This window comes from Propithecus coquereli, unplaced genomic scaffold (assembly GCF_000956105.1).
Source record: "Propithecus coquereli isolate 6110/MARCELLA unplaced genomic scaffold, Pcoq_1.0 Scaffold154, whole genome shotgun sequence".
In the NCBI taxonomy this organism is placed as follows: domain Eukaryota; kingdom Metazoa; phylum Chordata; class Mammalia; order Primates; family Indriidae; genus Propithecus; species Propithecus coquereli.
Window position 1 is genome coordinate 1,067,940 of NW_012139858.1, and position 12,705 is coordinate 1,080,644.

The 12,705-nt window shown below is 37.0% G+C and overlaps 1 protein-coding gene across 2 annotated transcripts in view; it reads left to right on the forward strand.

The window, feature by feature from the left end:
* The window catches only part of C1QTNF3 (C1q and tumor necrosis factor related protein 3), a 17,864-nt gene extending 11,016 nt beyond the window's left edge, over window positions 1-6,848 (forward strand). Inside the window, exons 4-6 of one of the 2 annotated variants that reach the window (XM_012640530.1) lie at window positions 1,771-1,900; window positions 4,415-4,514; window positions 6,104-6,848. In XM_012640530.1, the coding sequence (XP_012495984.1) occupies window positions 1,771-1,900; window positions 4,415-4,514; window positions 6,104-6,263 (390 nt within the window). In that variant the 3' untranslated portion in view covers window positions 6,264-6,848. The remainder of the gene's footprint in view (window positions 1-1,770; window positions 1,901-4,414; window positions 4,515-6,103) is intronic. The other variant, XM_012640533.1, reaches the window with a different exon arrangement.
* The last annotated feature ends 5,857 nt before the right edge of the window (window positions 6,849-12,705 follow it).

The window sequence follows — 12,705 nt, forward strand, 5'->3', positions numbered from 1 at the left end:
TGTGAAGGAGGGGACTTCACATTCTTTGAAGACAACTAAACTCAGCAAGTTAAAGAATTTATTAATCTAATTCACATTAAGTCTCAATGACTCATTTGGGCAAAGGATTGGCATTGACTTTCAAAGCTCGTTCTCCAGCGGAGGTTTCGAGCAAAAGCATTTCTTGACAGGTGGAATTATCCTAAGGCTCTTCTATTATTGTCAATTTTTAATATTTGGAACTTCAACTCTGTCTTTGAACATTTGTAGTACAGATGTAAGTAACAATAGTTGTAGCAGTAGCAGTAGGAGGAAGAGGAAGAGAAGTAATAGTAGTGCCCCATTTTCTGCTTAGGGGGTACAAAAATTTGATATTCAAATACTAAATGACTTGCTAAGTGACACAGAATTAATAGAGCTGGGACTCAATCTTATATCTTTGAACCCAGGAGATAGTTTTATTCCCAAACTCATAGAGCCTCTTGGCTGCCACCATGAGTAGGTTTCTTAAATTAATTTTATTCACTGATTTTTCACTGATTGGACAGAGGCTTTCAATGTCTCATAAAAGGTTACACATGAAGTATTCATAATCAGTCCCAGGAATGGGTGCTGGCATTAAATGCCTTCTCTGATTCTACCAAGTCTAAATTTACTGTTCTAATAGGACATTTTTTAATGTAAAATCATCCCCAGAAATCTTTGCTGTCCTAATATTCAAATAAATAATTTGTTTTATTAAATCATTTTTTCTAAATTTTAAATAACTGAAACATTTCTTTGTGCCTTGTAAAGATTATTCATATGATAACTTTTCATTGTTAAAAAAAACTAGAAAGCAGCTGTGTAAAAAATAGCAAAATGTGTCCAGAGATGATTACTATTAACAATGGAATTACATAACTTTTAGATTTATGCATGCTTATACACACGTGATACTTTTAAATATAATGGGAACATAATGGTACATATCATTATTTCACAAATGACAATATGTCCTAAACATCTCTTCATGTAAATAAATATAAGTCTATATCTTTAAAATTAATATATCTTTTTTCTGACTATAAAATTTAATACATGTTCATTTGAAAATTATAAGTGTAATGAAAAAAGGAAAAATTTCCATGAAACTTCTACTGAGCCCTGCTATTAATAATTTGGTGGATATTGTTGCAGTTATTTTTCTCAATTTTCCCAAACAATAACACCACCCACACAGACACCCTAATAAAGTCCATTCTTAGGCCATAATGACCTTATGTGGCCTGCTTTTTAAGTAAACAATGTATTAAAGATATTTTTCCATTATTTACATGTACATGTTTAGATCAACATCAACAATTCTCGAAGTGTATTCAAAGAATTTATTCTATAAGAATAGAATTCTTTTGGGGAAAAAATAGTGCAGGGTTAACAAAACTAAAAAGATGTTTGATTGCTGGGTTTCTCAGATCCTTTATATGCTAATGTGCATTTAATAGCTATCAGCAGAGATTTTATCTAAATTTTGCCAGTATTATTTGATAATAGAATTTCAAAATTTCCAAAAGTGTTTCAAAGACTGATGATCTTGGAAACATATGTTCAGAACTGTTGCTATACATTTTCATTCTACTGGATGCATGGCATAAAAATGTTAGAAATTACCATAATTTATTTACTTTTCTCCATAGATTGACATTATTTCTAACCTTGCTGTTATGAATAATGTTGCAATAAACTAACCTGTATGAAAACTATTTCTTTAAGATAAATTGCCAATTAATTGGCCACCGATTCTTTCTGTAGATTGCATTCATGGCTTCTCTAGCAACTCACTTCAGCAATCAGAACAGTGGGATTATCTTCAGCAGTGTTGAGACCAACATTGGAAACTTCTTTGACGTCATGACTGGTAGATTTGGGGCCCCAGTATCAGGTGAGGTGTAAAAATAAATGAATGACTGAATTAATCAATCTAGTAATCAAGAAAAAGAAGGAAGGAAGGAAGGGAGAAGGGGAGGGAGGAAAGAGGGAAGTATGAAGGGAGAGGAATGAATAAAGGAAGACATTAGGATAGTTAATCATTCTTTCTGTTGCAGGTTAAAACAAGCAGCTCACATAGGTTTCTGTTGGATTTCAAAGTAAACGAATTAGAATACGAAAAGACAAAAACGCCTTTAAAAATTATAGCCATGGTTATTAAGATTCTTAGCTCTGATTTGAACTGAACCAAATAATCCCTAAGAGGGCATAGTTTTCTCAGCTTTTGAAAGTCCTTAGAACGTAATTCTCATAGTATGAATGTCGTAACTGTGTCCTCCCCTTGCCACCACCCCAAGGAGTGCCTGACTCTATTTTTTTTAATTGGTCATGTTAGATTTGTCACAAATACTTTTAATGTGTGCCTGGGTTTATTTTCCCCCCAGCTTAAGTCAGAAATGAACAGACATAGGAAGTCGTTGAAGCAATCTTTCATCACATTTCAATCAGCTTTGAACATTCTCATATGCTCTGCTCTGAAGGTGTATGTTATTACAATTTTCCTAGAACGATTTTGTTAGACACCATCAGTGCCACAGATTATCCTAGTGTCTAGCTATACCTGCTCAATGGTTTCACGGAATTCAATGACTTCACAATCAAAGCCTAAGGATTTAGTGTAGTGTTTTAGAACTTTCCTGGGCTGGACATCATTCCGACAATAACAACCATCATTTGACTCCCATAGTTTTCTGTTTCAGCCTCATCCAAAAGGTTGCAAAAAGGCCATTTTATTTTATTTTTATTTTTTTGACTTTGGGAGTGATGAAACAGAGAAGGCTGATTTTCGCAATTACAGCAATACAAAGACCTGGAAACCATAATGCGGGTGCATTGCCTCTGGCTTCAGTACCTTCCCTTGCAGAGGAAAGCCATGTGTGGATATAATATACATTCACTTCTGTATTTCCAACTCTAGATGTTTCATTTATTCGCCATCTGGTTTCTTAATCTGCTCTTTCTAAAATGTTTCTGTGATCTATTTTTTATAGTACTCATCTTTTTTTAAGAAAACCAATATATTTTCCTGTCATTTTGATTCCAGCTTTATCTTTGTGAGGCACTGAAAATTGTCATATGTGTACCTAATATGAAATTTTGTAAAATGTGAAAAACTAAACAGGTATCAACTACTTTCTTTGAGCTCTTTAATTCTGATCTGCCTTTACTTTTCATCTGTGGGCCAATCTCTAGGCATATGAATGAGCAAGATGAATTTTTATACCGCTTCCTTTGATCCCAGCATATTGAATATGCATTTCTGGTACTAGACAAAACGTAATTATACTTCTTCATTTGGTTCCACTTGACTCAGAACTAGATGAATTAATGTGGCACCTTATAGGTTCTATCTTACTTGATCGCACCTTTGGAAAAGAAATAAAACTGTCCAGTGCTTTTTTTTTTTTTTAGATGTTTCTGGGATTTTCTCTCGAAAGGCCATGAGTTTAAAAATGTAATATGGAAATCAATAAGAGCTTGATGACTTATGTCCATTCACCTTTCCAAAATGCACACCCAAATCCAAAATCATTTAGAGCTGGAAAGATTTTTCTGGTGGGGGTGGGTGCAAAAGAAAAAAAAAGATTTTTCTTTTAGCATGTCTGTCTACTATTGGATTCTTCTTAATCATTCAGTGAAAGTATCCTCTGCACTGGTATTTAGAGTATGTCAGGTCATATTAACTGCTTTCAATTAGGAGCCCTAGACTCTTATAAGAAAACTCAAATCTCTTAAAATATATTGGTCTTTTTCAAATGAGGAGGATACAGACTTTTCGTAACAAGGTCCTGTTGCCCAATCCAAGTTGGACCTTTCTGTTTATTGTACGTAATTTCACCGACTTACAATGAATAACATGAGAAATTACTGGAACTATTTCTTTAGAACTAGTAAACATTTATTCTGTGCTTCAGCATTTCCTTGTCTTTGGCTGGTTCCTTTGGAAAGTATAGTCATCTGTTGCAATGTTGTACTTTGCTCATTTTGTCAGGCCATGGAGTATCACGTGCTCACCCACAAGGCTCTGGGACTTGCCAATCTGAGTCCCGTGGCAGATGCTGGTGATAGTTAACCTATACCTAGAAATAGCATGTACTTTGCTCTAAGCGCTTTGTCAGGGGACAAGGTGCTTACAGCTAAAGCAAGGTAGACTCCTTCCCTTTAAGACTTTTTAATCTTATTAGGGATACACAGTGTACACATTGAGAAAGTCTCAAAAAATTTTAAAGCACTTCGAAAGTGAGCAGAAAAGTGACACTCACACACATACAGGCCAAGAAGAAACTACACACTATGTAGAATATCAACAAAAGAAGTTTGAAGTCATGTGACCTATCTCTGTGCTATCTTCGGGTGCTCAAGGTAAAATCTGTTAATATAAACGTGGATAAATACTTGCCTTTTTCAGGTGTGTATTTCTTCACGTTCAGCATGATGAAGCACGAGGATGTTGAGGAAGTGTATGTGTACCTTATGCACAATGGCAATACAGTCTTCAGCATGTACAGGTGGGTGGTCTCCTCTGTCACAGGTCTCATCGATGTCCCCATTGTTTGCTCAAAGAATGTCCAATGACAGGAAAGTATATAGGAATCAACAGCAGCTGCTGTCCTCAATGAGAGCCCTCATATACCAGTATATGGCCACATGCCAATCATTACTCTTTGAGAAGAAATAAATCTGATGAACTTGAGTATCAGCAGGGTGATGAGAGGCCTTGAGTTGATTACTAGCAGCATTCCCCATGGCCAATCATTTGGATTCTTTTTTCAAGTCATTATTTCTTCCCTCTCTCTACCATTTCTTCTTTCCTACTGTCCTGCGACCTTTGCCCAAGGCTTAGGCTTAGCTCTGTCGATGGCATCTGTTCTGGGCTGGCAGGTTGAGAGAGCCAGGAGTAGGTCCCCTGCTTCTGGCTGTGCTGCTGCTCTGATCCTATCAACCTAGTCCTAGGGATCCTTAGGGAACACATATTTTAAAAAGAAATATTGTACTTTACTCTGTGCAATATTTCTTAGCTCAGGATGTGGCAGAGAGGCAAAAAGGTCACACCTTTCCCACGATTAAATGGGCTATGACTTGTAATTGAAAAACGCTGTGGCTGTTATCTTTTCCCTATTATTTTTGATGACTTGTAACAATTGCTATGTTTTCTTCTGGAGCCTGGCCTGAGTGGAAAGGTGTATTTGAAATGCCAAAAAAGAAAAGGCAACATTTTTAATCCATCAGAATGTGCCACAGCTGTGTCTATTTGATTGCCTGAGAAGTCTTTATCATCTTTACCTCTGCTCTTCCAGATATAAAAACACTTGGCTTTTCCAACCTTGTTGTGCCCCAACCATCTAGACTTGACTTCCTCTGCTTCAAACATCTCAGTTCTAGTCTAAGCTCATATTTTGCAGAAACATCCTTTCAAAAGCAACAGAGCGTATTTTGGCTTTTCCAATCATTCCTTTACTAAGTGTACAGGCAATAGGCCTATCTTCCAAGTTACTGCGTTTTCTCAAATGTTTTGCCACAGCATAACATGGGTATTTTGCCACAGCATAACATGGGTCTTCTGCTTTCCAACCCACAATATTTGTTTCCTCACTGCTCCCTGCCTAACCATTAGCCAATGCAACATATTTTCATCTGGGTTATGGCAGCACCCTCCTTTAGTACCAGATCCTAGATTAGTTGGGAGAAGCCAAACTGCTGTAACAAATACCTAATGTAATGGCTCAAACATAATAGAACTTTCTTCTCCTCAAACAGCCCAGAGTAGATGGATGTTTCAGGTTGGGGAAGAGGAGAGGGAGTTCTCTTCTTTACAGTCTTCAAGAACCTAGACGTCAACATATGGCTTCCAAAGTCATTCTAGTCATTGTCATTAACATTCCAGACAGTCATAACGAAGAAGGAGCAATGAGAGGTGTTTGCGAGAGTGTTATTGGCCAGCCCTAGAAGTGGCACATGTCATTTCTGCTCACACACCATTTAGAGAACTTCATCACAGGACTTTACTTCAGCACATGAGAAGGGGAGGACAGATTTTGGTGATGAGCTGGCTGTCCACTGCAAAGACTAAGTAGTTTTTGCCTCTTTTCCTTTCCAGCTATGAAACAAAGGGGAAATCAGATACATCCAGCAACCATGCTGTGCTGAAGCTAGCCAAAGGGGATGAAGTTTGGCTGAGAATGGGCAATGGCGCTCTCCATGGAGACCACCAGCGCTTCTCCACCTTTGCGGGCTTCCTGCTCTTTGAAACTAAGTAAATACATGAGTAGAATAGTTCCAGTTTGAGGAAGCCTTGTAGCTGAGCTGGTAAAGTTATGACCTGAGAAACGTTAAAGGTGAGGGTTTTACATGCCATATTTAAAAAAAAAAAGGTATTAGTTACATTGATAATCATGCTACAGGTATATCAATGATGTTGGATGACTCAGGGGCTCAGAAGAATAAACCACAAAATCGTCTTCCCAGATGACCTTGACTAATATATTCAGCGTTTTTATCACTCTTCCCTAGACACCTAAAAGAGAATTTTTCTCTGACACAGGTTAGAAATAGTTGTTCCCATCAGAGAAGTCATTTGCAAAGAGTTTTGGCTGCTTCGTTTTTAATTTAATACCAACTTTCAGGAACCCCTGAAGTTTTGAGTTCATCATTCTTTGTAACACTTCAGAGAATGGGGTGCAGTGATCATGTTGGGACTGGGGCAAGAACAGGTGCACTTGCCAGGACCTATGTACCAGAAACATTCGAAAAGCCCAAACTGGAAAATAACACTTTGATCCAGTGGGTCAATATTCGTGAATAAAATATAGATTTTTTTAGTAATTCCAGATGGTTTTTAGATAGTGAAAGTATTTACAATGCCCACAAATAATTGACTCCTTTTTTAAAAATAAAGATACTTCTGTAATTAAATCTTCTAATGGTTTGCATTTTTAGAAATAGGATTTTCTCATGATCCAGAATTGGGTTTATCAGATCTGGCTTATCAGATTGACTCTTTGCTATTGTGTTTCTTGCCTTACAATAGATCTTTGTTCACTCTGGTCTATGGAACCAGCTGAGGTGAGCTAAGGTCCATATAGGACAGATGTCACATTCTTTTCTCTTAATTTCAAAATCATCCCAATATGTTTATATTTTACACACACTATTTCATGTTGAAGGGGCCGTAAACTAAATTGTATACATTCAAACTAATGAATGCAAAATATAAGAGTATTTCATTGAAGAAACATACAAGAAAATGTCTTAACCTTTTATTCAATAAAAAATATGATTACCTTGATTACTGTATTTAACCAATATTCACAGAGCAGCTTGTTTGTAACAGGCATTATAGGAGGTGCCACTTGGCTTTGGCTTATGCTTCCCTACCCCAAAATCGAAGGATTAAATTTGCTACCAGAAGGATATTCATAAGAATATACCATAAGTTCTAAAGATAGTGCCCCAAGCTAATACTCCATATTGGTTTATTTTGGGCAAAGAAAGCATCACTGGAATATGTGTTTACCCTGATGTTGAATCATATTTAAAATGCACTAGATAACTTCAGTTACACATTTTTAAAAATAATAAAAAAAGCACTAGAGAGATGCCTATCTGAAAAATATTATATAATAAATTTCATTTGAAGTAATGAGCCCTTAATTTATTTTCTATTACAATCTGAATTTCCACATAGACTTTTAAACTACGAGTTTACTTGTATTGATTACTCCTAATACTAGAGGCGCAGAGAACTCATTAGGGCCGCTCTGTTCGCTAATTCAGTGCCCTCCATACTTTTGACCCACAAATATTTTTAAACTCTTCCCGAATCCACATATAATGCTCTTTTAAAGTGAATGGATATTACATTAGTGCTTGACCAGTAATGATTTTGTATATGCCCCCCACCTCCTCTGGGCTGTGGGATCATGGGGTTAAGGTTTACTGTTACCAAATGTTGTAAATATTTTGTAGAAGTGTATTGTCAATAGATATTTGAATGTTGCATGTTGACCAAAGGGATTTTATATCTGAAGAGCATACACTACTAATACGTGCCTTAGAAGAAGATTTTGAGCTGGGTTTAGATAAAACTATGGCAAGAAAAATGTAATAAGCAATATATGGAAATAAACACATCTTTGTTAAATGCATTGTTTTTTAATGTTTTTAATAAAGCTTAATAGTCATACATTTGCAAGTCACTATGGTTAACACAAAGTTAAAATATTTTCATGCAGGTGATGTGAACAGCCATGCAAATCTGTGGCATGGGTATAGAGCAAGGTCATCTGTCTCCAAAAAACTTCACTTTTCAGTTATTGTTATAATTTCAACCTTTTAAGACATTGATGTTTAGAGGATCCCCTAATACAATCTGAATATCTCTGAGGGGAAGGGGTTTTCATCATACACCTGAAGTCTTTGTATATTTTCACCTTTGTATTTTTCACCTTATATATTTCACCAATGCCCAAGGCTTGGTTGTGGGCAACTGGAAAGCATCTTAGCCTTGCAAATAAGTGCCAGATATGAGGAAAGGTGATTCAAAAGGATGATGGGAGATGGTCAAGATGATTTTTAATGCTTTTGCAATTTTACCTGTGACCAGAATTATACCTGGAAGGCTGATTTCTCATGTGTGAAATCAGGTGAAGTGCTGAGAGTGAGGGGCTAAAAAGGAGACGTTAGGTAAGCGTCTAGGAAATTTCAATGTCTCATCTAATAAACCAACTTTTAAATTCCAAACCTTAAATAAAAGCAATCCTGCAAGCAAAGCACGTGGGTTGCTGCAGAAATGCAATGACAGTGTAGAACCGCTTCATATAATGATGAGTGTGGGTGATTTTCCAGTGTAGAAATGCAGATATTTCCAGTCACACATCTACATTTGACTTGTGGACAGTGAATAGATTATATAGAAGGAATTTTATTCAGCATATCATGAATAAAAACTGAAGTAAAAAATAATAATTCAGAGGATGGAATATGCAAATGTAAACTCCAAAGGATGTGGCTAGAATTGATAAACATCTACCTTATACAAGATACTGTGCTACTTCAGATGCTACTATGGCATTTAAAGTGCAATTCTTACCTTCCCTGAGTTTTCAGCCTCATAGGGGACAGTAGATTAAAGGTAGATGAGGCATATGGAAGACATAATGTAAAGTAGATTGTTTTACCAGCTGTAGAAGGCAAAGAGCTGGGGAGTCACAGGGGAGAGAAATAATATCCAGCTGAGAGCATAAAAAAAGCTTGTGGAAAAGGTAGTATTTGATGGCCAGAGACAATTTCTTGCTCTGTTATGCTTGGAGTGTTATATTTTTTAAAATATCTTGCTCTTTTCTGATTATATAAAAAATACTCACTATGGAAAACTTATACAATACATAAAAGTATTTAGGATAAAAATTATACTAAATTAATTATCCCACCAAATGTTAAATATTAGTATTTTGAAGTATTTATTTCAGTCTTTCTCTGCATATGTTTATTACTTTTATTCTTAAGCATAGTAATGAAACAAACCATTTGACATTAGCTTTTGACGTATTTTTGTATCTTGCTCTCTGGTTTGGCCTCACATATGAAGAGAGCCCTCAAATGCTATTAAGGACCACTTGTAAACATTATTTTAATGGTTGCATAATTTATTTAAACTTTTTGTTTTGGGAAGTATTTTTGCTGTTTCTAGGTTTTTTTAATTAAAAATAATGTGTCATGATGATTCTTTTAAAAAAAATAAATTGTATGCGTGTAATCATTTTCCTTGATTAAATTTCTAGAAGTGGAATTATTTGGTCAAAAAGTCTAAACATTTTTAAAGCTGTTGATAGTGTCAAATAAAAAACTGACTTGGCCTTAGGTAAGGAGAGACTTTATTCAAAAGGATTATTTCGATTAGAGGAAGGGGATTACTGCAATGGGAAGAAGGCTCTGAGATCTATGAGATCCTTGAGACCAGGACATCTGCAGCTCAGAGGTCTGGCAGAAATGGGCTTTCTTTTATAGGGAGATGTAAATAAGGCTAGAAAGAACCAGGTGTAGGGGAGGAGATGAGTGGCAGGCATGAAGGGACAGAGGACCAGGGAATGCCTTTCCCTGAGGTCAACCAGTTCTCCAGAGGGGCCATTAAGGAGAGGTTGTTCCATGTCCCAATGCCCAATGACCCAAAGTTGAGGGGCCTGAACAAAGGAGAGAAACCTTACTAAAGTTTGGCCGAGTCAAGTTAGCTGTCATTTTGTTCAGATCAAACTTTTCAACAAACATATCAGCTAATGTTTATGAGACAGAAAAAGTGGGAATTTAGAAGGTCCTTGTCTGGCCCTGTCGTAGGCTAACAAGAAAGTTTTAAGTCATAAAAGGAACAGTGATTTTTTGCAGCAAGCCAAGCATTTCCCAGAACAAAAGGATGGCAGGATTTCTTAAGTGCTTTTCCAGGAACACAGGGCTCAGATAACGTTCAACATCACTAATAAATATTGCTGAATTGCCCTCCAAAAAATCCACAATCCTACTAGCAATATTTGAGAATGCCTGAAATACTGCAGATAGGTAGGATTTTGATTCATCAGTATGAAACACAAAGTGTTCCACACAGGGAAAGATAATATGGAAAAAGACAAAGAAACAGGGAAACTACAGGCTATGTATAGACAACAGCATACTGTGTGCAGTCTGCCTGTAATGAATTGCTCATGGAGGGCTAAGGCACATAAGGCTAGAAGTGGGGGACAGAAGAAATGTCACAGGCTTTTGATGCCAAGGTGAGGCCTGCACTTAAATTAGCAGCTAAGGAGTCACTGTTAATTTGTGATCAATGGTTTGATGTAATCAGAGCAATGTTTTAGGAAAATCAATCTGTTGAAAACTGGGGGTTTTTGAGGGGTTGACATTTTCCTTCTTTTGGAGATAAGGATTGATTATGTGAACCTTATAAAAAATACTAGAGAAAATTATCTCTAAATATGTTGGGTTTACTTGGGAATAGAAAAAAGGATTATAACTGGAATGCACAGAATGACAAACCACTAGTGCATTAAGTAAGGGAAGGGTAAGGAGAGCTTTTATTATCAAAAAGGTTTACATAAGTTGCTTAGAAACAGAGGTTATTGGTTCCAGAGGTTCAAAGCCAGAGCTGTTGTCAGTTCCTTGATGGAGACTCCTTCACTGGGCAAGTGTTCTTCAGAGAAGTCTTATCTGAATTACAGGGTCCTAAGGAATGTCTAGTGATAAAACCTTATCAAAGCAGAAGATGTGTGAATGACATGAGAGGGTTTTTAGAAAGTCCTTGGAAACAGTTCTTATCTCAGACATGGGATCATAAGCCTTCTCATTTTGGGGGCTTCCTACCCCTATTTTGTCTGGATCTAACAAAAGTGATTTCATCTTGGTATCTGCAACTTTCACAGTTAGCTAATGCTGATTATACACCCCCCATTTCTTCTCCAAATGTTTTCAGGACCCATGCAAGGTAAAGAAGCATGACTTCTGCTTGGATGGTAAGTGTTAACCCAGTGAAATGGACATAGTAACATCCTGCATTTGTATACTGCCTTACGACTACTCCCTACCCTCACTTCCCCTGCATCAACACAACAAAAACACATTCACATCGTCACTCATCTTGACTCTTTGGTGTCACAGCAATATTGTGAAGTAGAAAAAAAAGACCCTCCCCTGCTGGTGTAGGTGAGTTACTTTGGGTAAGTTACTTAATGTCTGTGCCTGAGTTTCCTCATTTGTAAAACTGGGGTGTCTATTAGCATGTAGCTTAAAGCGTTGTTATAAGGAATAAACTAATTACTGCATGTTTTAATTATCTACCAATACATAATGATCACAAACTAGCAGCTTAAAATAACACACATTCATTATTTCATGGTTTTCTGCAGGTCAGGAGTCCAGTCCAGGCGTGGCTTAGCTAGAACATTTGCTTCAGAGAATCTCCCAGGGCTGCCATCAAAGTGTAGACCAAGGCTGGGTCATCTGAAAGCTCGACTGGGGAAGGATCTGCTTCCACACTACCTAAGGCTGCTGGCAGAGTTCAGTTCCTTGAGGGTTGTTAGACTGAGGGACTCAGTTCCTTGCTGGCTGTTGTCTAAGAGCTGCCCTCAGCTCTTTAGTCATGTAGGCTTGTCCAAAGGACTGCTTACTTCATCAAAGCATACAAGCTGAGAAGGCAATATAGAAAGTCTGCTAGCAAGACAACGGATACAGTCACTGAACTTAACCATGGAAGTGGCATCCTATCACCCTGTGGCATTCTATTGGTAGCAGCAAGTCACTAGGCCAGCCCACATTCAAGTTTCACAATGGCATGAATTCCAGGAGGAAGGGGTCATTTAGGGCCTTCTTAGGGTCAGTCTGCCACAGAACATAATGAGAAGCCAGAAAGAGTACCCTTATCAAGAACTGCATCTGCTGGTACCTTGATTTTGGACTTTCCAGCCTTCAGAACCGTGAGAAATAAATATCTATTTAAGCCACCCAGTCTATGGTGATTTGTTATAGCAGCTGAACAGACTGAGACATTCCCCCATTGGCTTTTTGCCTAATGTTTTTAGCAGCCATTTATGATTATAGCTTAAATCTACTATTTCATTGGGAGTTGCAAAATAGTGAACATGTTAAAGAAAGACATTCTTTCATTAACTGTTTGGTTATCCTGAAATACTATTCATATGAGAGACAAGATAAATGTTT